At 44.6% G+C, this 27,702-nt stretch overlaps 1 protein-coding gene across 1 annotated transcript in view; it reads left to right on the plus strand.

Moving 5' to 3' along the window:
* Positions 1–27,702, plus strand: part of SMPDL3A (sphingomyelin phosphodiesterase acid like 3A) — a 68,508-nt gene that overhangs the window by 25,310 nt on the left and 15,496 nt on the right. Inside the window, exons 3-5 of the mRNA XM_040350338.1 lie at positions 739–883; positions 17,287–17,383; positions 21,018–21,196. Of these exons, the coding sequence (XP_040206272.1) occupies positions 739–883; positions 17,287–17,383; positions 21,018–21,196 (421 nt within the window). The remainder of the gene's footprint in view (positions 1–738; positions 884–17,286; positions 17,384–21,017; positions 21,197–27,702) is intronic.

Genomic DNA, 27,702 nt, shown 5'->3' on the forward strand with positions numbered 1-27,702 from the left:
CCTTGCCTACTGTGAAGCATGGCGGGGGGTCAATCATGCTTTGGGGCTGTTTTGCTTCTGCAGGTACAGGGAAGCTTCAGCGTGTGCAAGGTACCATGAATTCTCTTCAGTACCAGGAGATAGTGGATAACAATGTGATGCAGTCCGTCACAAACCTGAGGCTTGGGAGACGTTGGACCTTTCAACAGGACAATGATCCCAAGCATACCTTTAAGTCCACTAGAGCATGGTTGCAGATTAAAGGCTGGAACATTTTGGAGTGGCCATCGCAGTCACCAGACTTAAATCCGATTGAGAACCTCTGGTGGGACTTAAAGAAAGCAGTTGCAGTGCGCAAGCCTAAGAATGTGACTGAACTGGAGGCTTTTGCCCATGACGAATGGGCCAAGATACCCGTAGATCGCTGCAAGACACTTGTGTCAAGCTATGCTTCAAGTTTAAAAGCTGTTATAACTGTAAAAGGATGTTGTCCTAAGTACTAAGATTGAATGTCAATTGGGGGTTGAATAAAACTGATAATGATGTGAGCACAGAAAAGACATTTGTGGTTATTTCATTATAAATGTTATGTTATATTTGTCTGACCTACACGTGCCTCTTTGATTTAATTGTAAGCAGGATGACAGGATGATCAAAATCAATGTCAAACTGGCCAAAACAATCAATTTCAGTGGGGGTTGAATAATTTTGAATACAACTGTATATGTAACCTATGTCTTATTTTCTTTTTTTTTACAGGGATAGTCCCCCTCATGTTCCTGTAAATGAACTATCTACAAAAATAGTAATAGAAGTCATTAAAAACATGACCACCACCATTCGCAAGCTCTTACCCAACATGCTTGTATTTCCTGCACTTGGCAACCATGACTACTGGCCACAGGTATGTTCTAATATGAAATGTATTGGCATTTGAATTCTTACACCTCATGAAGTGAGAATCACTAATAAATGAGCTCTTCATAAAACAAAAAATATAAATAGTTTGCCTTCAAAGACACGTGTATACCATATCTCTTACAAGAGTGATATCAGTAAAACAGATGTTGATAAGTTTGAAGTTTGTCAGTTAAGTGCAAGGGGCGATTTTAAAGCTCAATACTGTGCTTAACCTCTCTGATGGTCACCCGGCAGTATTTTATGTTTTTTTGTGGGTTTACTTTTTCAGAAGTCTTTAGGCCAGCAATAATGTGATGCCACAGGGTTCTGGATTAAATGTATGTCTTTAATGTCTTTAAATCCAAAATACTGAGTGCAATTTTTATTTACGCCTACAGTGTAACATTTACAAATATCTCAGAACTGTTTTTTTAGGTTAAAGGGTTGGTAAAGGATTTTTTTTTTATCTTAATAGCTTCCTTTACCTTAATGCAGTGCTGTTTTCATGTCCTCATTGTTAATTTTTGCTCTCAAGTTGCTGTAATTCTTCTCCACACTTGGTTGTCTGTCTGTTTCCTGATAACCACAGTACTGGGTGGGAGCTTTCTCTCTGTGGTCACTAATCAAGGAGGTGTCATTACTGTGTGTCTAAAACCCCTCAGTACCAATCAGTTTCATTTTCCAAACCATCACTGCCCTGTATTGGCTCTGTGTCTCTGTACATCACAGAAGCAGGAAACAACATGCAAAAACGAAACTAGAAACTGCAGGTACATTATATGATTGATTTTTATCTATTTTAAATAATTTTTAAAAGGAATCAGTACCCTGTAAACAGTCATTTCAGCAAAAATTTTTTTTTCCTTTACAACTCCTTTAACCACTTAAGGACCGGACCAATATGCTGCTAAATGACCCAAGGGGTTTTTACAATTCGGCACTGCGTCACTTTAACAGACAATTGCGCGGTCGTGCGACGTGGCTCTCAAACAAAATTGGCGTCCTTTTTTCCCCACAAATAGAGCTTTCTTTTGGTGGTATTTGATCACCTCTGCAGTTTTTATTTTTTGCGCTATAAACAAAAATAGAGCGAAAATTTTGAAAAAAATCAATATTTTTTACTTTTTGCTATAATAAATATCCCCCAAAAACATATATAAAAAATTTTTCCCTCAGTTTAGGCCGATACGTATTCTTCTACCTATTTTTGGTAAAAAAAATCGCAATAATCGTTTATCGGTTGGTTTGCGCAAAATTTATAGCGTTTACAAAATAGGGGATAGTTTTATTGCATTTTTATTATTTTTTTTTTACTACTAATGGCGGCGATCAGCGTTTTTTTTCGTGACTGCGACATTATGGCGGACACTTCAGACAATTTTGACACATTTTTGGGACAATTGTCATTTTCACAGCAAAAAATGCATTTAAATTGCATTGTTTATTGTGAAAATGACAGTTGCAGTTTGGGAGTTAACCACAGGGGGCGCTGTAGGAGTTAGGAGTGTAGGAGTGTGTGTTTACAACTGTAGGGGGGTGTGGCTGACATCATCGATCGAGTCTCCCTATAAAAGGGATCACTCGATCGATGCAGCCGCCACAGTGAAGCACGGGGAAGCCGTGTTTACATACGGCTCTCCCCGTTCTTCAGCTCCGGGGAGCGATCGCGACGGAGCGGCTATAAACGAATAGCCGCGCCGTCGTCCCGGATCGCTCCCCGCGGGAATCCAACTGCCGCATGCAGCGGGGGGGGGGGGTCCCGCCAATGTGCCAATGTGCCTGTACGTGCCATTCTGCCGACGTATATCTACATGCAGCGGTCGGGAAGCGGTTAACCACTTAACGACCGCCGCAGAATGGCACGGCTGGCAAGATGGACTTACCGGCACGTCCTTTACATCTACCCAGCCGTGGGTCACGGGCGCGCGCCCGCGACCCGGTCCGAAGCTCCGGGACCACGAGACCCCTGTGCTTCACTGTGGTGGCTGCATCGATCGTGTCATCCCCTTTATAGGGAGACACAATCGATGACGTCACTCCTACAGCCACACCCTCCTACAGTTGTAAACACACACTAGGTGAAACATTATCCCTTCAGCGCCCCCTGTGGTTAACTCCCAAACTGCAACTGTCATTTCCACAATAAAGAACGCATTTTAAATGCATTTTTTGCTGTGAAAATGACAATGGTCCCAAAAATGTGTCAAACTTGTCTGAAGTGTCCGCCATAATGTCGCAGTCACGAAAAAAATCGCTGATCGCCGCCATTAGAAGTAAAAAATTTTTTTTTTATAAAAATGCAATTAAACTATCCCCTATTTTGTAAACGCTATAAATTTTGCGCAAACCAACCGATAAACGCTTATTGCGATTTTTTACCAAAAATATGTAGAAGAATACGTATCGGCCTAAACTGAGGAAAATATTTTTTTATATATTTTTGGGGGATATTTATTATAGCAAAAAGTAAAAAATATTGAATTTTTTTCAAAATTGTCGCTATATTTTTGTTTATAGCACAAAAAATAAAAACCGCAGAGGTGGTCAAACACCACCAACAGAAAGCTCTATTTGTGAGAAAAAAAGGACGCCAATTTTGTTTGGGAGCCATGTCGCACGACCGCACAATTGTCAGTTAAAGCGACGCAGTCCCGAATCGCAAAAAGGGGCCTGCTCCTTTACCTGCATTTTGGTCCGGGGCTTAAGTGGTTAAGTTAATTTAATATAAAAAGGACACTTTTACTCTAAATAATACTCTACTGAAATTTTTTTACACAAAATCGTAATTTAAGTTCAAGTTCCCACATCTCCTGTAGTAAAGAAGCAGGCAAAACAATGGGTTCTTTGTTCTCTTCCACGACTCGCTTTGTCAGCTCTGATACACCTTGTTATAGGTTAAAGGCTGCATAAGTGTTAGTATGCTACCACTCTGTAATAATACACAGAAAATAGGTCACAAGCAACTTGATGATAGATTATTTAGCTGTATTATGGCAAGGCAAATTAAACAGTGCATGAATCACTAAACAGGCTACTGAACACGTTTAAAGATGCTGTACTAGATGAAGTGCACACTGACCCATAATATGGCAAGCAACTGAACTGTAGAAATGCTAAACCAAATTGTAATTTATGCAAGTAGGGCATTAAGTAAGCCAAAAATAAATTTCCTCAAGTCCACGCTATGCATACTGCCCCAATAGTGGGTAGGTGTATGTGTGCCTGACAAGAGGTACCCCTGGAGATTGCAATAAAGTACCTGGCACCTATTTAGCTGTACTAAGCCAGCTGCCATTGGTGCATGTGAAGCTGTCCCTTAAACTGTAGAATGGGTGGCTAATGAGCTGTTAAGTAAGGAGCAGTTGCTAATGTCATTTCCTGTGGGCAGTTGGGGAATAAGTTGGGTTGTTCCGCTCACCACTTCTTTGTATGCAACAGATTTGTCTTGGAAGGCTAGGTCCTCACGATCAGGTCTTCACAATCAGACTCTCGCTGACTGTAGGCCCACATGACAACAGCTCCCTCCAGCTTTGGTCCCAGCACAGACAAAGGGTCACACCATCTCAGGTTCAGGCTCTCTTAATGTGGGCACAGACAAGTAGGAGTGGCAGGTCTGTACCCCACAGAATACAGCACAAGAGGCTCTCAGTGGCTCAGTCCACAGCCTCGATGGACACAGCACACAGGCCCGCCATTGCTGTCTCTCCAGTGCAGACCCCCACAGCAACAGGTCCACGCTTTCTGGTTCCCCTCACTGTTCTGCCCTGACCTCCGGTCAATTGTTTCGAAAAACTCACTAATTTTCTTCTTCTGTGTGCAGGGAATCTGGGTAGTGAAGTCCAAGCTCCATCCACTGTACTTGGAGTCAATTCTCCTTTTTTTTTTTACAGCTCTTACTGTGAAGAAGCCTTTCCATATTTGGAGACTAAACCTTTTTTTCCTCCAGACGTAAAGAGTGCCCCCTTGTCCTCTGTGATGACCTTAAGGTGAATAACTCAACACCAAGTTCACTATAGAAACCACTTATGTATTTATACCCCCCCCCCTTCTTAATCTTCTCTTCTCAAGAGAGAATAGATTCAGTTCAGCAAATCTTTCCTCATAGCTGAGATCCTCCATGTCTCTTATCCAAAAATGAATTGCATATTCCAAATGAGGTCTTACTAATTATTTTGCTCACTTTGGGAACCACTGCTTGGTATTGCATGCCATTATTGAGCTTGTGATCTACCACATCATCCAAATCCCTCTCCATCATTGTTTCCCCCCAGTTGTACTCTGCCTAGTATGTATGATGCATGCATATTTTTAGCCCTCACGTGCAATTTATATGTAATAAAACATGTTTATTAAATTTCAAATCATAAAATATAATCATTCAGGTTTGTAAAATGAGAAGTCATATAGGTTATACATTCTGTTGTGTAAGGCCGCGTACACACGGTCGTTCCCAACCGATGAGAATGGTCCGACGGGCCATTTCCATCGGTTCACCGCTGAAGTGGCCTGATGGTCTGATGTGCGTACACACCATCGTTCCAAAAACCGATCGGGTCAGAACGCGGTGACATCAAACACACAACGTGCTGAATAAAACGAGGTTCAATGCTTCCAAGCATGCGTCGACTTGATTCTGAGCATGCGCGGGTTTTGAACCGATGCTTTCTGTACTAACCATCTGTTTGGACCGATCGGGCAGCGGGCCATCGGTTCGATTTTGAAACATGTTTTAAAATTTTGGACCGAAGGACAACAGACCGATGGGCTATACACACGGTCGGTTTGGGCCGATGAAACTGAACCTCGGTCCATTCTCATCGGTTTTGTCCGACCGTGTGTACACGGCCTAAGAGAATATTTATACAGAAATTATTGTCAAAGTAACCACTAGATGTCACTAGAGACTATGTACATAGATTGGAGTATTTTGTGGCCCCCTGAAAGTTCCTAGGCTCTATCTGGCTCTAGCTTTTGTGTAAATACTACAACAGTGGTCTTGGATTTGAGTTTATGTGCACATTTCTATCATGTCACACTTAACACATAGATATTTGTGGCACCTTACCCTATCTATCCATCTGAATGATGAATGTATTGCAAGATTGCAATAAAGGCTATTAACCTTCCTACATGCAATTTTCATAGAGTACATTGAGCTGTGTATGCCATCAAGAAGCGGTTCCAGTACTTCTCTGTCACTGGGACAGGAAACAAAAGTAATCTTCCCAACAGTAACACAGACAGCAATAAATAGCATCATGGGCCCCTGGGAAAAGTAATGCTCTGGGGCCCCTACAATGATGACAGTGTAGGTAAACAGACATCAAGTAGGTAGGAGGCAGACTGCCTCCCCTGTGTATCTATCACTCTCAGTGCCATCATGGGGCCCCCAGTTTTGGGGGAAGCGTGGGCTCAAGAACCAGCTGCTTTGGGGAAAGTTCAGAGTACCCTCCATGCAGCTGGGGCCCCTGGGCAGTCCCCCGGTGTGCCCTCTCATTAAGACAACCCTGGGTTTGACCCATACCCCACTTTACACAAAGCTAAAAAACATTGTGGTTGGACAACAAGAGGAAGTCACAGGAAACTTAAAAAAGTGTACACAGATGGAAAACTGCATTGCATTGTACATTCCATTAACACCCATCATACCATAACAAAATAACAGCCTCAAAGTAAGCACGAGACAAAGGTTGTGGGAAAACTTGAGCCCCTTTATTAGACTTAACAAATACTGCAGCTGCTGACTTTTAAATTTGGACACTTACCTGTCCAGCGCGCCTCGGTCCTCGGATGCTGCCGCCGCCATCTTCGCTAAGGGCATCAGGAAATGATGCCTTGTGGCTTCACTTCCCGGTTCCCTTCTGCGCATGTGCGAGTCGCGCTGCGCAATCAAAATGGTCCCTCCTGTCTTCTATCTCCCAGAAGACAGCGGGAGGGACAGGAAGTGGCGTAGATTATCTGCAGATTCTGTGGATATCTATGCCCCAAAGTGGGTGCAAATACCTGTGTTATACAGGTATTTGCAACCCCCCCACCTGAAAGGTGCCAAATGTGACACCGGAGGGGGGAGGGTTCCGAAAAGCAGAGGTTCAATTCTTGTGTGAACCTCCCCTTTAAATACATTTTAACTAATAAACTTTATTACCAAACAGAACCACTATCACAGCCCAACTTTGGGCATATTTAAAAATGATCCCTTGCACTGTGGCTGCGCCCGCATTGCAATGGTTAATTGTTCATTTTGTCTAGGGGAGAAGAGAAACAGTTTTACTAACTCGATCCTTCTGCTCCCCTGCAAAAGCACACTTCCTCATGACCAGACAGTGGACTGTCCCTCCCAGTCCTCATATCCAGAACAGGGCTATAGATCTTTCTCTCATTTTGATGGCATCAGGACCAGTTGAGCATGGGGCTGCAGAAGCTGCGGGGACTGGTTTAGTTGCAGGGAAGAGTGAAGGATCGGGTAAGTATATGCTCTTTATTGTTCTAGACCAAAACAACCCCGCTGCAGGGAATAATTTTTTATTTGCCCGGAGTTGGGCTTTAACCATTAGCAGACCAACATGCTTAGTCATAGTGTCCTTAGTGCCCAGAGTGAGGGCCTAAGCTACTTGGTAACTGGTTGTGGGCCACAATGAGCGGAGCGGGCAGGTGACAGATCTATACCTCCCAACTGTCCCTGATTTCGAGGGACTGTCCCTGATTTGGAGCAATGTCCCTCTGTCCCTCATTCTCCTCATTTGTCCCTCATTTTGGTCTGATCGCTATAGATGTATATAAAATGCCCTTTTTAGCTATCAAAAAGTGTTTCCCAGCACTAAACTTTCATATGATTTCTAAATTTCTGCATTTGTAAATTCCAAAAACCAATATAAAGAAACAGTAGTGGTAAAAAAAGCACTTGTGGGTTTAACCAATCTTATTTTTTTGTACAATTCTCCTTTAAGGGGGCGTGGCAAGGGGTGTGTCCTATGCCTGAATACTTTTGCTGATAGGTGTCCCTCATTCCCATCTCAGATAGTTGGGAGGTATGCAGATCTGTGTCCACTACGCATAGCGAACACCGACACAGCCCACTCTACTCTATGGGCCCTCTGATCTGATCCATCCTGACAGAAGATCCCCTTAATTTTTTCGTTTTTTTTTTGTGGATTGGATTGGAGGTAGGTGGGTGAAAATGGACATGAGTCAGTTTACATCTACCGCTCCATAGACATGAATGGAGGGTCCAATTGGGTCTGCCTGAAAAATGACAGGTGGAGCCAATCAGACCAATCCTGGCAAAGGGGCCTAAGGCTGCTTTTACATGGATGCCCTGTGGTTTACCCATGCCTGTGGCTTTTCTGCGGGTTAGCTGCACTTTGGCATAGACTTCTATTATACTCTGCAGGTGTGGTGCACTTTCTGAAAGCGCACCAAAACTGGTAATAACAGAAGTCTCTGAAATGAATGAAAAAATAAAAAATAAGTCTATGGCTTAGTGCAGGTACCCTGCAGGTGCACAGTGCTGCACCTGTGGATTAGTTTGAAAGCAGCCCAGTAACCACAGCAGAACAGATATGCCCATATATACACTGTAATTTCACTAATAAACTGACATTTCTATGTTTCCATGTAATAACAGTCATCCATTCAGGTATTGTTGGCTGTTGCTGTCCAGGGCAGAGTGAATTTGGTACCACTCCCCCTGTGACAGGAGGCGGCGCTATACAGGAAGCATCGGCTTATGCGGCTCTTCTCTGCTGCTACTTGCTTTCCAAAGCAGGAGGTCATGGGCCACATGACCGGTTGGGCACGATGTCTTACACCAGTGGTTCTCAACTTTAGTCCTTAAAGTGATTGTAAGCCTTTTTTTTTTTTTTTTTTTATAATAAACATATCATACTTACCTCCACTTTGCAGCTTGTTTTGCACAGAGTGGCCCCGATCCTTGACTTCTGGGGTCCCTTTTTGGCTCTCATGGCTTCTCCCCACATCAGATAAACCCCTAGGAGAAGCGCTCTCCTGGGGGGTTACCTTGCAGGCATGCTCCCGAGTCCAGCATTCGGCATCCATAGACACGAAAGCCAGACTCTGCCCCACCCCCCGGAGCCCGGTTCATTGAGTTTGATTGACAGCAGCGGGAGCCAATGCGCTGCTATCAATCTATCCAATCAAGAGCTGTGAACCCCTTCAAGTACCCCCAACAGTCCATGTTTGCAGGTATTCCTTTATCTTGAACAGGGGCTTTAAATCTGAATCAATGGCATGGTACTTTGGACAACTTTTTTTTATCTAAGAGAAATTCCCAAAACATGGCCTGTTGGGGGCACTTGAGGACTGAGTTTGAGAACATACATAATAGTCCCATCTCAGGTAGTCCAAGACCATTATTTTCTGGCTCATGCTTTCTAATGCCGCGTACACACAGTCGGACAAAACCGATGAGAATGAACCGAGGTTCAGTTTCATCGGTCCAAACCGACCGTGTGTATAGCCCATCGGTCTGTTTTCCTTCGGTCCAAAATTTTAAAACATGCTTCAAAACCGAACCGATGGACCGCTGCCCGATCGGTCCAAACCGATGGTTAGTACACAAAAGCATCGGTTCGAAACCCGCGCATGCTCAGAATCAAGTCGACGCATGCTTGGAAGCATTGAACTTCGTTTTATTCAGCACGTCGTGTGTTTCACGTCACCACGTTCTGACCCGATCGGTTTTTGGAACGATGGTGTGTACACACATCAGACCATCAGGCCATTTCAGCGGTGAACCGATGGAAATGGCCCGTCGGACCATTCTCATCGGTTTGGAACAACCGTGTGTATGCGGCCTAAGAGCTTCTGGGTCCCACGGGCCTTCCCGTTACAACCCCAATACAGCAGAATGACCCACAGCACAGACAGAGGCCCTATTCTCACACTTAACAATCAGGATCAGAGTCTAACTACACTCTGATCTATACTTAAAGTGGAGGTTCACCCTATAAAACATTTCTAACACTACATCCAGCCCAGCCCAGTAGAGCCGAGCCGACCCGAGCTTCCTTCGGGAAGTCGTGACGCGCTGTGTGCGCCGTCGTTTAGCATGTCAATCAATTGGCATGTCAATAGGAGCGCCCACTCCCGCGGGATTCCCTACCCGGAAGCCGCGGTGAATTCTAAGGCTAAACGCTATCTACGGCAAAAAAAAAAAGGTCAGTGTCATTTTATATGCAGAACTGGGCTGGATATAGTGTTAGAAATTTTTTATAGGGTGAACCTCCACTTTAAATTTGACTAGCACCAGTACTATAAAGTGCATAGGCGCTACACACAAATCAGAAAAAAAAAACAGCAAAGCAACCCTAGTAAGATATTCTTTGATTCTTAAGTGTATGGCACGTCAAATTATGTTTTAGCTCTTCCGATCGTATTTCTGATTGGATAGTAAATCTATTACATATACACTCATTTAGTGTATGATCACCATGAAGCCACACAGTCAGTTTCTTGATCTGTCAGTTCAGCCACATTTATAGTTGTGGAAAGTGAGAGTCCACCTTAATAATTAATTAAAATAATATCTACTCGGGTAGTTCCATACGCAAAAAAAAAAAAAAGTTAGCAAGTTCTGATGAGAGAACTAAAAACCTGATAGCGTGCAGTCATCTTACATTGACTGATCTTACATATTGTTTGTTTTGGGGGTACTTGCTTTTCATTTACTTCATTTGCTTTGCTGTGCATGTTTCCAACAACATGGAAAGGAGGTGTCCTGTACACACTGTTGTGAGTTAGAAGTGGTAATGAGATCCAGAGGGAAAGGAACGAGGAAGATCAGTTGCTTTTTTAAATTATGCAGCAATGTTGAATCCTGTTAATCCTGTTCTCTCCCTAGTCTGTTAGTACGCAATCAATTTTATTTTAGCATGTCAGAAATGTAAAGACCGCTGTAACTTGGCCTTGGTTATGGGAATTTTATTATGTTACTTTTTACGACATCAATTCTTAAAGGAGCAATCCAGTTCTAGCTCTCGATAGTTTAGTTATCATTTAAAAACATATTTTCACAGTAATGAGATGGGATATAGGGCTTTTAATGTTATTATTATTGTGGCTACGATGCTGTACATTAAGGTGTGTCAATTTGAATGATACATGCAGAGTTTGACAGCTGACACTGTCTGTCAAACTCCCCCATGTAAGTGTATATGCAAATTGACTCACAGTTGCAGCACTTTTCAGCTTTGGAAAATTGCCTTCTGAACACCTTTTGACTTTAGTTTTGACCAAATATACTCTTTAAGCCTAAAGATACTTACTGCACACAACTGTCACCTTATAATCCTTATCCAATTCATGCCAAGATTGCAGAATGGTCACACTCTCCTATCTTCACATCCAGTTACTTTATCAAAGTGAGATAAACACATTTTTGAAACTCCTTTAGTAACTAAACCTCACTGTATCATTGGTGGACTGTGTTTTCCCAAGATGCTTTGTGTTGAGTACTGGTGATATAAAGCCATATTTCCTTATTAACCACTTAATACCCAGACCATTATGCAGGTAAAGGACCTAGCCAGTTTTTGCGATTCAGCACTGTGTCGCTTTAACTGACAATTGCTCGGTCGTACTATGTGGCTCCCAAACAAAATTGGCGTTCTTTTTTTCCCACAAATAGAGCTTTCTTTTGGTGGTATATGATCACCTCTGCAGTTTTTATTTTTTGTGCTATAAACAAAAATATAGCAACACATTTTAAAGAAATGCAATATTTTTTACTTTTTGCTATAATAAATATCCCCAAAAAAGATATAAAAAAACATAATTTTTTCTCAGTTTAGGTCGATACGTATTCTTCTACCTATTTTTGGTAAAAAAAATCGCAATAAGCGTTTATCGATTGGTTTGCGCAAAATTTATAGCGTTACAAAATAGGGGATAGTTTTATGGCATTTTAATTAATAACATTTTTTTTACTACTAATGGCGGCGATCAGCGATTTTTTTCGTGACTGCGACATTATGGTGGACACATCGGACAATTTTGACACATTTTTGGGACCATTGTCATTTTCACAGCGAAAAGTGCTATAAAAATTCACTAATTACTGTGAAAATGACAATTGCAGTTTAGGAGTTTATCACTAGGGGGCGCTGAAGGGGTTATGTGTGACCTCATTTGTGTTTCTAACTGTAGGGGGGCGGGGCTGGTCGTGTGACATCAGTGATCGTCGTTCCCTATATCAGGGAACAGACGATCACTGACATTGCCACAGTGAAGAACGGGGAAGGTGTGTTTACACACACTTCTCCCAGTTCTTCACCTCCTGTGACCGATCGTGGGACACCGGCGGCGATCAGGTCCGCGGGTCCCGCGGGCATGGAGCTTCGGACTGGGTCGCGTGTGCGCGTAAACCCACGGCTGGGCTCTTAAAGGCGACGTACCTGCACGTGCCTGTTCCTAGCCACGCAATTCTGCCAACGTATATCGGCGTTAGGCGGTCCTTAAGTGGTTAATAAGCCTCACCCTTTCATCATTTCAGTTGAGCCCAGCTGTGACAACAAAGTACACCATAAATGTATACATCAGATGACAATAGATGAGCCATCCTTTGTGCCCAAGAGAGGAAGGAACAGTTCATATGTGTGTAGTCATTTATTTCAGCTCCATATGAGATTATTATTTTTTTGTTACTTTGACTCTGATCGCTAAATAAGTAACATAGTTGTTTTACTAAAACAATTACAATGCAAATAGGAAAGCTGAATGTCCACTATACTATTCATGTGTACTGCACCCCCTAAAGAGCCGCTGGAAGATTAAGCCTCCGCTTAGCTGGCACACAGCATTTCCGACAGTCCCTCCCTGGCTCAAGATTTAGTCTATGGGTTTGTTTTTTTGTTGTTTTTATTTTTTAGTAGTACTTGGATAGGGGTAGGGAGCATGGGATACCCCGTAACTGTAGAACTTGAGTTTTGAGTTTGAGGTTGAGGACTACTAACTTTCTGGCTGCACTAGTTCACTTAGCCCAAAAAGGCTTATACTGCCTCAGCTATGCCTGTACAAAATTTGATGGTATTGCAACCCAGGTTGGCTACACCGGTACACGTTGGACTGTATTTTTCTCTTGTAATCTTCCAGCTGCCTGTGATCTTTCTTCTGTAGACTAAACAGCATTGTGGTTTTGTACTCAGGACCACAGGATCATCTGTTGCCTCCTTCCGATATCTCAGTGGCTGTTTCCTTGTGAGGGAGACGCAGACTCATTCAGCCTCTGGGACAACTTGGGATTTCTCCCACAGCTTAATTTTCCAACTTTCCTCCTGTTACCTCTCTCCTGGCCCCCTGGATTCCTGGGATTCTTTCTCTTCAGGTCCCCCAGCTAGGCCTAGTTGGGACCACCTTTGCCTTTTGATGGCTCCTTCCTTGGCTTCGGCCCAGGAGGACAAAGCCCCTCGATGGGGTTTCTTCCTCGCTGGACCCTGAAATGCTTCTTTACACTAGCATGCTGCAGACTTCTTTTGCTGCTCAGGCTCAGACTATTTAAGGGCTCGTCCCCCACCTTATAGCACACCTCCCCGTGGATTGGCAGAAGACCCATAAATATTCAGGCTGCAGTCTCTGCCTCCCCACCAGCTATGTTCTGGAAACCCCCAGATAGTTTCAGGATACAGGGGGAAGTAGCAAAGGAGCACTCTGTGAAACCATGATCAGCCCTAAATAATTAACTCCTGTTCCCAATGCTGTATCCTTCTCTAGGCCAACAAGGCCCAGACCTAAGGCAGCACTTTGCAGGGGGCAGCGCGGAAAAGAGTGTACTGCCAGTCTGATGGGCGGACTGGGCTGAGAGGCAAATTAGTCTAGTGCCTCCATAAAGCGGCTGCACTGCTTTCGATATATGCTTCTTCTATCTTTGCTGTCCTATCTTCCTGGACCACAAACCTTCCTCACTGTGCTATATGTTTTTTGCTGCACCATTGACATGGCTATATCTTCTTAGTCCTCGCCATACATTTGTGCCTAAATTAGAACTTATAGGCAACACATTTTTTTAATTTTGGATAGAGTAGGGGAGGGTTATAGCTCCGGTGAGTTTATTTTTTACCATCCCTGTCCCTTTGCAGAAATTTCCCTTCACTTCCTGCCCCATAGCCAAACAGGAAGTGAGAGGAAATCTATGCAAATTAGGGGAATCCATTGCCACAGGCTCTCAGAACTAGTGTCCCTGCTCAAAAATTTCAAGGCGGATCTTAAACACAATGGTGGTGGCCTTGACAGGAAGGGGTCGTCATATTTCAATTAGGGAGTGCATGAGTTTAGTCAGGCCTAGGGCAGAACAAAACCTAAATATACTACTGCCTGCCTGATTACAGTGGAACTAAACTAAATGTACCTAACAGCCTTACCTGACCCAGGAGGGTGCGACACTTGTTTAGTTACATATGTTGTGTAGCAGGAGGGTGCATCCACTCTTTGCCAGTTCCTGTCCAAACCCAGGGGTAGTGGCCTTGTCTTATTAGTATATAATGTACATGGACCCCCTAGGGAAGCTATCCTACTCCACCCTGCTTGTGTGGACACCTATGGGATAACCTGTCCTTGCTTAACAGGTACCAATTGCATTGATAGTTCTCTGCACACCTGTATTAGGCATTAAAGTTTAAATCAATGGACCCTGATGGGACAACAAGTTTAGTTTCCAGAAGAGAGCCCCATTTAAAAGTTAAGAAAAGGAAGCGTTCACACCAGAAATGCCTTTTTACAGTTTGAATCAATATTTCAGCCACCTCTTAAAGGTGGCAGCACTCAACTTTAAGTTACAAAAAAATCCAAGCATAGTTCAGAGAGAATAAAAGGAGAGACCAGAAGCCTGTTATCCATAGGAGGGGTGTCCCAGAGTCCCACATTCCAAAGCAGGGAAATACAAGTATTCCCATAAAATACATAAAGTCCTTCATCTGCTACAGACTTCCTAAACGAATAAGACCCAACTGCCCACATGTTGTTCTGGTCTGGTCCACTCACACATAGACAACCAGTAATCATTCTCCTCATGGCAACTAACTCAGGATGCTCTCTGCCTACCTTAATTATCCATACCCAGGGTGCCCTTCTCCTAGCAGAGATATAGCTGCCACAAAATCCTACTGACTTCTGAGTCTTCCTAGACTTTCAGCTATGGGAACATCTAGATGCACAAAAGAGCATTACAAAGGGCCACTTATGAGTTCTACCCTACACATAAAGTACATTACAAGGCTTTCAGAAAATGAAAATACTGACTCCTACCTGGTGCCATTACACATGGATTCTACTTGTTTCCTACTTTCCTGTAGCCAGTTCTATTTTCTTCAAGTTCTGATGAGAGGTTCATCTTCATATAATCACATTGCAAGTCCCAGTGATGCAATAGTTATATTTAGTTTTATTTTGCCAATTTTAGGAAATCTAGGAGTCAGCTATTACAATTATTTACAAAAAGCAAATGTAGCCATTTTGTATGCCATATGATAGTTTGATTTTGTTTTCTTAATTCTTGATATTGCAGTGGATTATAGTATTAAAGTGCTACTGAGGCTGGCACTGCCCAACCCGTGGTTGTACTACCTGGCGGCAGAGTTGCAACACCTGGTGGGGTGCTTTGGGAGTGAGCCAGCTGGCTCCTCTCGGCACTGATGCTCCACACGGTGGGGGATGGACCCATCCCCATGGCACTGGAAGCCTTGGCTTTTGCCAAACCAAATAAGAAATATCCTACGTACAATCTCATACAAAAAGTGTGGAATAAATGCAAGTATATTCAACAGGCTGATGGATACACTGAATATAGCCCCCTATGGCTTCATGATACTTACACAGAGCTGGCTAAACTACAGATAGGGACTGGGTGGAAACCATATGGGATCACGCATGTCAAACACGTTTTTAGACATGGAAGGCTTAGACCGTTTGCAGATCTGCGGACGGACTATGGGCTTTCGTCCTCAATGCTTTTTCAGTACCTGCAGCTCCAGCACGCAGTAAGGGCTCAGAGTAGGTCTTCTGAGTGGCATTTGTCGCCAACCCCGGTATTCAGTCTCATTGGGGATGCTGTGTCTTCAAAGGGATTTATCTCTCAATCCTATGCTATCCTATTACAGAACTTCTTGGGGCAGCATCCAATACCGGTGAGGGAAAAGTGGGAGAGGGACGTGGGCCAACTGGATGGAGAACAGTGGGAAGAGATGTTTCAAGGGGTGAGCATTTGTTCACTGAATGTGGCCCAGCGGCACACTCAATTATATATCATCTTTAGGGTATACTATACGCCGCATGGATTGCAGTTGATGGGGATGCAAAATGAAGATACATGCACTAGATGTAAGCGTGACCATGGGGATCTTATCCATCTACTGTGGAGATGCCCCAAACTGCATAAATACAGGGCCGAGGTAGTGAGTACTGTCAACTCGGTATTTGGGGTATCTATACCTGTGGACCCCAGGGTATGTCTATTGGGTGTATTGGAGGAGTATGCGGTGGAGGTGTACACAAGGGAGGCTGTTCATAGAGTGCTATTCTAGGCTAGGAAGTTGATTATTTTTTACTGGAAATCGGAGAACCCTCCGACCTTGAGGGAATGGATTGTTAAGATAGGAGATATGCTACGTATGGAGAAACTTATCTACCAACACAGGGGGAGTACACAGAAATAGGAGAATCTTTGGGCTCCGTGGCTGGATACGCCGGGGCTTTCCCTGGTGGACCTGGTCATGGACAGGTTGTTGGGACTGAATGTGGGATGAGTAACACAGCATGGAAATTTGAGGGTAGTAGAAGTGGTGACATTGTAGTAATAATAACACTGCTGTATTTTGTTTTTGATGGCTGTCTGTATGGTCATGTTGCTCAATGTATCGTTGTCAAACGCTGTATACCACCTTTTCATCAATAAAAAAAACGTATCTGTTGTTTTTTTATCTTACTACAAAAAGACGAGAGGATTGCTCAGAGCTAGATTAACTCTTCCTGGCAAGACTGGGCACAGATGATTTGATATCCTCTACTGTACCAGTAAGAAGTCTTCATTAAAAAAAATATTTTCAGGTTTATATCCACTTTAATATATATTGTACAATTAAAAAGGGTGCGCTTGGCCAATATAGTGAAAGACTACAGCACTAAAAAAAAATCCCACGATTGGTGGGATGTGGTAAATGTGGTGATAAGTGTAAAGTGCCCTGTTAAAACTGTTGACTTTTTTTTTGTCATTTTGTATCAATTATTTATACACATTTGGTATTTGCATATAGGTCTATGAACGTATACACTTCGTTTTGACAGTTCACTTTACACTTAATACCACATTTTAATATGTATATATGATTATAAACAATTTTAAAAGTGAAGTTCATATATGAGAGTTTTCCTGACAGAAGGTTCTTTTTTCTGTACCATTAGGATCAGCTGCCCGTATCAGGCAGTGAAGTTTACACAGCAGTTGCAGAGTTTTGGAAACCCTGGCTGTGTGAGGAAGCTCTGAAAACTTTCCGGAAAGGTAAAGCAACATTACTTGTGGTTATTTGAGAGTTTCAGATCATGGCTTTGTAACACATGGCTTTGCCAAAGAAGGAAGCAAACAAGAAAAAAAAAGAGTATTGGAATGTCCAATTTTACACAATCCATTACTCTGACTTGTACTTACTTCCTTCATGTTTTGAATGTTTTTACTGATAATCAAAGGGAATGCATAGCAAGTTGAAAAAAAAAAACCCCCAGCAGATACAGATTCCTATTGCGATCTAGGGTATCTCTATAACATAGGCCATAATGATGAAGATGCAATACATGTTAGCCAGGTCCAGACACACCTATATAAAGATGTTCTTCTCTGTTCCTTGTGTCATGTTACTCCTTTTTTTAATTAAAAACTATTGCTACAAGCTGCTACTACTGTAGGCTGCATGCCGTATTGGATTGTCCAATGAGCTGCTATAGAAATATGAAAGGAAATCCCTTCTTTATTCCCTGATTTCCAGCTTCTCTGCTCCTAGCTTGATAAAGCCCAATTTGTGGCTATTACTAATGTTGAGCTCAGGCAGATGCCAACCCACACTGTTCAGTGCGAACAATGGGTGCTGTCCAAATGTGGTGCATTGCAGCGTGAAGAATAAAAAAAAAACATCATATGCTCTGTTTTTTTCTGTGATAATATGCAGTTGTTCTCATAAGTGTACATACTCTGGCAGAATTTATGATTTCTTGGCCATTTTTCCGAGAATATGAATAACACAAAAACATTTCTTACACTCAGTTAGTGTTTGGCTGAAGCCATTTATTGTCAATCAACTGTGTTTACTCTCTTTAAATCATAATGACAACAGAAACTACACAAATGACCCTGATAAAAAGTTTACATATCCCAGTTCTTAATACCGTGTATTGTCCCCTTTAACATCAATGACAGCTTGAAGTCTTTTGTGGTATTTGTGGATGAGGCTCTTTATCTTCTCAGATGGTAAAGCTGTCCATTCCTCTTGGAGAAAAGCCTCCAGTTCCTGTAAATTCTTGGGATGTCTTGCATGAACTGCACATTTGAGATCTCCCCAGAGTGGCTTAATAATATTGAGGTCAGGAGACTGAGATGGCCACTCCAGAACATTCACTTTATTCTGCTGTTGTCAATGACAGGTCGACCTGGCCTTGTGTTTTAGATCATTGTCATGTTGGAATGTCCATGTACGTCCCACGCGCAGCTTCCTGGCTGATGAATACAAATGTTCCTCCAGTATTTTTTGATAACATACTGCATTCATCCTGCCAACAATTTTGACAAAATTGCCTGTACCTTTTGTAGCTCACACATCCCCAAAACATCAGCGACCCACCTCTGTACCTTTCATCATAGGCCTTGTTGACCCCTCTCCAAATGTAGCGTTTATGGTTGTGGCCAAAAAGCTAAATTTTGGTCTCATTACTCCAAATGACTTTGTGCCAGAAGGTTTGTGGCGTGTTTCTGTGCTGTTTGGCGTATTGTAAGTGGGATACTTTGTGGCATTTGTGTAGTAATGGCTTTCTTCTGGCGACTCGACCATGCAGCCCATCTTTCTTCAAGTGCCTCCATATTGTGCATCTTGAAACAGCCATACCGCATGTTTTCAGAGAGTCCTGTATGTTACTTGAAGTCATTTGTGTTTTTTTTATCAATTTTTCTGGCAGTTGTGGCTGAAATCCTAGTTAGTCTACCTGACCTGGTTTGGTTTCAACAGAATCCCTAATTTTCCTCTTCTTGATTAGAGTTTGAACACTCCTGATTGGCCTTCTCAATTCATTGGATATCTTTTTATATCCCTTTCTTGTTTTATACAGTTCAACTACCTTTTCCTGCAGATTTCTTGTGTGAATCAATGCTGGATACTAGCCAGCAGCAACTAAGGCCCCGTACACACGACCGAACATGTCTGCTGAAACTGGTCCGCGGACCAGTTTCAGCAGACATGTTCGGTCGTGTGTACGGCCGACCGGACAGGTTTCCAGCGGACATCTGTCCAGCCGACCGTTTTCCAGCGGACAAATGTTTCTTGGCATGCTAAGAAACATGTCCGCTGGAAGTCTGTCCGTCGGACATGTTCGGTCGTCTGTACAGACTCACCGTACATGTCCGCTCGGCCGCCATCCCTCACATGCGTCAAAGTGATTCGACGCATGCGTGGAAGCATTGACCTTCCAGTGCCGCACACATGTCGCCGCATAATCGTCGGCGCGGCCACGTCACCGCGTATCGTGTACGCGCGGATTTCTGTCTGATGGTGTGTACAACCATCAGACAGAAATCTCCGGGCGGACATGTACGCTGAAAACGGTCCGGCGGACCTTTTTCAGCGGACAGTCCGTCCGTGTGTACGAGGCCTAAGAGCTATATCAGTTCTATGTATAGGGATCATATCTTTTTTTTTTTCAATATTAATTTTATTGTAAGATATATTTCAAAGAAAATAACATGGTGTTACAGTGAAGAGTAACAGGTAAAAGTTATTCAGTAAATACAGTCAGGTTAAGCTTTAACTGCAGGGATACAGTATAACTTGTTATTTTGCCTGAGTATAGTAGGGATATTTATATCAAGAACATCAGAGATGAATAGAGAGAAGTGGGAGAGTGGGAATAGAAAAAAAAGGGGGTGGGGGTAGGTGGGTATGACACTCTATAAAGGAAAGGAAATTGTAATGATATTAGATATCTGTGAGATAAGGGTGGATTCCATGGCAGAAGTGATTACCAATAAAGTGTTAGTTATGATTTAAAGTGGCAATGTGGAGCAAGGGTATTGGATCTAATAAGACCATTTGATAAGATTAGATTGGCTTTGGCAAACATATATTTAAAGAGAGCATGTTCATTTAGTATTCTTATACTATTTGACTAATCAGGGGGTGTGATTTGTTTCCACTGTTTTGCAAGGGTCAACCTGGCTGCTCTAAATAGGTGTGAGAATTGTATGAAATTTAGGAGGCCAGGAATCCATGCCTATGCCCAGTAAGGACAGCATAGGGTCTGATTTTATTATTACTCCAATATTGAAAGAAGTCCAGGAGAATACATCAAGCCAGAAGTTGGTACCAATAGGGCAATGCCACCACATATGTGAGATTGATCCTATGGCTTCACAGAGTCTCCAGCATAAAGGAGACTGGCTAGGGAAAATGGTAGTTAGTCTATCTGGTGTTAGGTACCACTTGTGGAGATTTTTTTTTAAATGATTCCCAATGAGATAGGCACTTGGAATGTTCAAGAGTTAGTCGAGTAGCAGAGCACCATTGGGACGGAGAAGCTGTGAACTGAAAGGAAAGTTCCCAGGATGCCATGGAGGCAGTTTTCTGTTGAGAGGAAGGGTGGGAAAGTAGGTGGTAGATAGGTGATATTCCCAGATGTGGTGGCATGTTCATGCGTTTGAGCAATTCTTCTGGTAGTAAAGGGATCATATCTTATTTATTGGCTGAATATCTGCATATTGAAAGAGACCCTGTTGCCCTACTTGTGTCATATTCTACTTATAATAGCAGTGGCCCAAGTATTTGTATTCCCTGCCCTCTTGCCAGCCATCCCCTAATTTTTTTTGTTATTTCAAAATGTTTTATGGAGAAAATATAAATTTAATTGTCCTTAATATTTATTATTTTTTCCCCAATCAGGAGGATACTATTCTCAGATCTACAAGTCAAACACATCTGGTACCCCTTTAAGAATTATCAGTTTAAACACAAATCTTTATTACAGTCCCAATAAAGAGATACTCAACATTACTGACCCAGCTGATCAGTTAGAATGGCTGGAGGAGACACTGCAATTTTCTCGTCAAAACAATGAAAAGGTAATAGACGGTAGTGTGTTAATAACTGTGTTTATACTATAAATGGCAATAACTAAAGGTAATATTTATTAGAGCAATGCTTTTAGACCCGGTTCACACTGGGGCGACACGTGAGGCGGCTCAGCCGCCTGACGAGTCGCGTCCCATTCAATGCAATGGAACCATTCTAATAGGAGCGACGCAAGTCGCTCCGATTTAGAAAAAGGTTCCTGTACGACTTTGGGGGCGGCTCGGGGCGACCTGCATTGACTTCTATACAGAAGTCGTTTTGAAAATCGCCTCTGAAGTCGTCCTCAGGACGACTTGCAGAGTCGCCCCCGAAGTCATGCCGCTGCAGTGTGCACCGACTCTTAGGAATATGGTAGAAACTATGGGCTAGATTCACATAGATCAGCGGATCTTTAGATCCGCGTGACCTATGTGATTTAAGATCCGCCGCCGCAAGTTTGAGAGGCAAGTGGGTAATTCACAAAACACTTACCTCCAAACTTGCGGCGGTGGATCGTAAATCCCCCGGCGGAATTCAAATTCCGCGGCTAGGGGGAGTGTACTATTTAAATCAGGCGCGTCCCCGCGCCGATTTAAATGCGCATGCGCGGTCCGCGAATTTTCCCGGCGTGCATTGCTCCCAATGACGTCGCTAGGACGTCAGTGGTTTTGGTGTGAACGTAACTTGTGACGAGCGGTTTTGTGAATCGACGTACGCAAACGACGTTAAAAAAAAAAAAATTGACGTGGGAACGACGGCCATACTTAACATTGGCTGCGCCTCATAGAAGCAGGGGTAAGTATACGCCGGGAAAACGCTTACGTAAACGTCGTAACAACACTGCGTCGGGCCCGCGTACGTTCGTGAATTGGCGTATCTCGCTGATTTACATATTTCTCAGCGTAAATCAGCTAGAACGCCCCCAGCGGCCATTTTTAAATCGCAGTTAAGATCCGACGGTGTAACATAGTTACACCTGTCGGATCTTAGGCATATCTATGCGTAACTGATTCTATGAATCAGTCGCATAGATACGACCGGCCTAAGTCAGAGATACGATGGTGTATCAGGAGAAAATGGCCAGTTTTAAAATTGACCGCCTTATGTTTCACTGTTGCATATGAAGTAGGGGTGCACATCTTCACTGGGCTCATGATTTGATTTGAATGCGCAATTCATCACGATTACTGCACAATTATACTTTGGATTACTGCACATTTATACATGGTTAAAAACGTTTTATCCAAAAATTCAGTCAGAGAAACTTAAATTTTCTCCAGTGGCCAAGGGATAGTGGGATCAGTGGCCCAAGGGATAGTGGGATCAGTGGCCCAAGGGATAAAGGGTTTAGAGGCAGAGGGATGGTGGAGTCGGGGGCAGAGGGATGGTGGGATCAGAGGCAGAGGGATGGTGGGATCAGAGGCAGAGGGATGGTGGGATTAGAGGCAGAGGGATGGTGGGATGAGTGGCAGAGGGATAGATGGGATCAGGCAGGGATCAGGGATCAGTAGTAAGATGGTAGTGGAGGGATGGGATCTGTGACATTGTCATTCACTAGCTCTGAGGCCCCGTACACACGAGAGGATCCATCCGCTGGAATTGATCCGCGGACCGGCTCCAGCGGATAGATCCCCTGGTGTGTACAATCCAGCGGATCTCTTTCCGCGGATTTTTATCCCCTGGGATGGATTTCAAGCGGATAGAAATTTGAAGACATGCTTTCAAATCTATCCGCTTGAATCCATCCCAACGGATTGATCCGCTGGTCTTTACAGACTCACCGGATCAAACTGTCCGAATGGATCCCCCGCATGCGTCGTAATGATTCGACGCATGCGTGGAATTCCTTTTATGACAGCGTCGCGCACGTCGCCGCGTCATCATCACGGCGACGTTGCGACACGTCATCGCGAGGGGATTTCGGCGCAGATTTCGATCCGATGGTGAGTACACTCCATCGGATCCAAATCCTCGCAAATCCTTGAGAGGATTTATCCGCGGAAACGGTCCGATGGACCGTACCCGCGGATAAATCCTCTCGTGTGTACTAGGCCTCAGTGTCAATCGATTCTCCCTCCTCCATGCTGCTCAGTGTGTTTTCTCCTTCTGGTTCCTAGAGGGAAGCCTCTCCTGATGTCGGGTCTCCTCAAGCTCCTCCCCCCCCTGCGCTGTACTGGCTGTCAGCTCATCAGCTGACTTTCTGCTTCAGTGAAGGAGAGGGGCCTTTATCCACCATGCAGGCTCTGCCTCTGTGTTTCCCCCAGAGAGGCAGAGCACTGCACAGAGCGACGGATGACGTCATTAGAGATTGATTCAGCCGGTCTCTCATTAGAGATCGATGCATCGGTGCACCATCGTGAATGTCTGAATCTTGATTCATCGATGCTGCGATTGTATTCAACACCCTTAATATGAAGGGCCACTGACACACAAAGTTTGTGACATGTCATCATGGATCTGCTTTGCACCTTTCCCTTGGAGAAACAGGAACTTGATTATGGTCCTTTGCTCTTGCACATTGAATTTTTCTGGAGGTGCTGCCATGTTCATTTTGGACCTGAAAAAGAAAGATAAGTTAAAATCATAGGTAGTTGATTTTTTGCATCATTGACTATAGACAAATTGGCCAGTACACCCTGCAATTTACAGTAGAAAAATTTGAGATTTTCCTAGCTTGTGACGGAAAATATTGATTATATGATGACAGGAGGCGAGTACTCGCCTCCTGTCATCATATAATCAATATTTTCCGTCACAAGCTAGGAAAATCTCAAATTATATATCGGACAGGAGGCTCATATCTTGTGCAAGTTCAAAGCTCAAATTTTACACATACAGATATGATTAAAACACAAAGTCATAAATCTAAGGGAGGACCGATAGGGAGATATGGTCCTGAGGTCTGAAATAGAATTGACGGAACGTGGTCTCGGAAGACCAATCCGCCGCTCTCAAGAGATCAGAGAGAGAGCCTCCTGAAGTGACTACTTTAGTAGCCATGGCGCTCCTGGTGGAGTGAGCTCCGAACAGGGTAACGTCGATCCCTGCCATTTCCATGGCGGTTCTCACCCATCGTGCCAGGGAGGCAGACGAGACAGGAAGGTGGGGATTGACATAGGATATAAGGAGTTGAGAAGAACCCGCAGGGCGTAAATTAGCCGTGAGGGATTCGTATGTCTGAAGACACCGAACGACACAGAGGAGGGGGTGAGCAGGAAAAGAAGGATAGAAGACTGAGTGAATACCAGTCTTGGTCCTGCGCACGATGGAAAATTCAACGCCGTGTGGCGAAAATTGTCTTCTGGAGATGTCAAGAGCTCTAACATCTGATACCCTCTTAATGGAAATTAGACAAAGAAGGACCGTCAATTTCATAGATAAAAGTCTCAGGGATAGGTCCGAATTGTCCCCCCAACTGGCGAACATATCAAGTACCTTGGAAACATCCCAGGTCACTTGGTATCTAGGCCTAGGGGGACGTTGAAATTTTATGCCTCGTAACAGCCGGCATACCAAAGGATGTCTGCCAACCGGTAAAGAATCCACGGGGCAATGATAGGCTGAAATAGCTGAGCGATAGATGTTAATAGAACTGTATGCCTTACCGGATTCGAAAGACTCTGCCAGGTAATTAGCTACTAGCGAAACAGGGGCCTGTATGGGATCAACCTGTTGTTGATCACACCAACGAACCCAGAGTCCCCAGGCTGATCGATATGCCGATCTAGTCCCGGGGGCCCAGGCCAGGGTGAGGAGATTCCGAGCCGAGACTGAAAGGCCTCTATCTGTGGTCGGGATCCCGAGACTAGCCACGCTAGAAGTGGCAGGTTGTTCTCCAGAACCATGGGGTGAGGATCCCCGGTCGGATTGGTGAGGGGAGTAGGGAATCAGTCTGGGAAAGTCTATAGTCATTCCCAGTAGCAGAGGAAACCATGGTTGGGTCGGCCACCATGGTGTAATTAAGACCACTGTCGCTCCCAGGTTGGTTATCCGTAGGAGAAGTCTGGGGATTATTTGAAAGGGGGGGAACGCGTAGTGTGTCCCCTCTGGCCAAGGTTGGCGGAGAGCGTCCACCGCATGTGCCTCCGGATCTGGCCTCCAGCTGAAGAAACGAGGTAGCTGGCGATTGAGGCGTGAGGCAAAGTGATCGAAAGATAGCGGACCCCAAAGTTGTTGCAAGTGAAGAAAAATTGATCGATCCAACTTCCAATCGCTGGAATCCCGGAGATATCGAGAATTCCAGTCGGCTACCGAATTGGATACCCCCGGGATGTATTCCGCTATAGGGGTAATGTCGTGAGATAGGCAGAAGTGCCAGAAGTCTCTCGCGATGTATGCCAACGTCTTGGATTTGGTGCCTCCCAGTCGATTGACATATTGCACCGCTGCCACATTGTCCATGCGAAATAGAATACAGCATGTGGACGTATGAGGCATAAAACTCTTGACGGCGAACAGAGCTGCCAAAAGTTCCAGTGCATTGATATGCAGGGAGGTTTCCGAAGCGGACCACGTCCCTCCTGTGGAGGACGTCCCGCACCGGGCACCCCAGCCCCTGCGACTGGCGTCTGATTCTATCACGACGTCCGGGGAGGGGTTGAAGATGGTCTTGATGTTCCATTCCACGGCATGATGAAGCCACCATCTCAGTTCCTCGGTAGTCTCTTGACATAGGGGAATCTCGTCTGAATACCTGAGACCTTGTCTCAGGTGCATAATTTTGAGCCGTTGGAGGGCTCTGTAATGTAGTGGGGCCGGGAAGATGGCCTGGATGGAGGCCGCGAGCAGGCCCACCAACCGTGCTAGAGTGCGGAGGGATAAAAACCCTCTGTTCAGTGCTGCCCGAATCTCTTTGCGGATGAGCGCAAGTTTTGTTTTGGGTAGACTGAGGGTTGACTGGACGGTGTCTACTGTAAAGCCCAGGAACTCTATTTGTTGGGCTGGGGTTAGACTGGACTTTTCGTAGTTGATTACGAAGCCCAGTTCTTGGAGTAGGGAAATTGTCCAAGACATGTGTAGGAGGGCCTGATTTCGGGAATAGGCCATGATGAGGATGTCGTCGAGATAGATAATCAGACGAACTCCTCTGCTCCTCAAAGCTGCCACCACTAATTTCATAAGTTTGGTGAAACACCATGGGGCAGACGACAGGCCGAACGGAAGGCAAGTGAACTGCCACATTCTGCCCTTCCACGGGAAGCGAAGTAAATGTTGCGAGTCGGGGTGTATGGGAACCGTAAGATATGCATCTTTTAGGTCCACCTTCACCAGCCAATCGCTGGGGTGGAGAAGGTCTCGGAGGAAGTGGATGCCTTCCATCTTGAGATGCCGGTATTCGACATATTGGTTCAAGCCCCTCAGGTTTATTACCGGGCGGAAGCCTCCCCCTTTCTTGCTTACTAGAAACAGGTTGCTTATGAAACCTGGGGAAGAGGGATCTACTTCCATAATTGCCCGTTTTGTGACCAGATCTTGAATCTCTTTGTCTATGAGGCGTTCTTTTTGCTTTGCAAACCGAATGGGTGGGGGAACCATATTGAGGATCGGTGGGAGTTGCAGGTCTATGACAAACCCTGTGACGGAGTGTAAGATCCATGCGTCTGCCGTAATCGCAGACCAATTTTGGGAAAAATACTTCAGACGTCCCCCCACGGGAGTGTAATCGAGTGTGGTGTAAGGTATGCTCACCGGTAGGAGGTCGGGATCGTGGATAGCCGCGTCCACCTCGTCCGCGCCAGGGTCTGCCTCGAGGAGGAAAGAACGGTGCAGGTTGTGCCATCGGGGTGGCATAGGACGGAGCCTGGTACTGATATTGAGCAGGGGATCTGCCATGTGGCCTGAAGAAGGTAGAACGGCCGGCAGAACGGCCTCTATTTCTGCCGGCCCTGTTAAAAACCTTGTTGGTTCCCGTTTTTCTTAGGGAATTCTGGGCCTTATCCAGACTGGTGAACAGTCCAACAAATTTATTAATATCCTTGATGACCATGTCACCAAAGAGCATGCCCTCGGCTGCCGGGCCGGGCTCGGACTCCGCCAGGTGGGATAACTGGGGGTCTAAACGCATAAGGATCGACCTGCGTCTTTCCACTGAGCATGCCGTGTTGGCGGTGCCAGCCAGGCACAGGGCTCTCTGTGCCCAACCCCTAAGCTGTGGAAGGTCAACTGGTTGCCCAGAAGCCGCAGCCTGCTCTGAGAGGTTGAGTATTTTGGTTAACGGGCCCATCAGGTCCAGGACGCGGTCCTGTATGGCTCGGAAGGACCGTTCAATGCCCTTCTTTTGAAATTTTCCTGTTTTTAACAGGTATTTTGTTAGAACCGGATCAACTTCCGGGGTGGCTACCACTTTTTTGGGAATGGAGGGTCTGGGGCATTCGGCCCTCAATTTATTGCGGCTACCCTTGTCTAAGGACTTCCTTGCCCATAGTTCCACGTATTGTGAAACGTGCGGTAAAGGAGTCCACTCTCCAGAACGCGGGTGTGTTATTGCGTCTGGGTGGAAGAAGGGTTCCCCGAGGGC

The sequence above is a fragment of the Rana temporaria genome, chromosome 4, assembly GCF_905171775.1.
Source record: "Rana temporaria chromosome 4, aRanTem1.1, whole genome shotgun sequence".
Taxonomy (NCBI): Eukaryota; Metazoa; Chordata; class Amphibia; order Anura; family Ranidae; genus Rana; species Rana temporaria.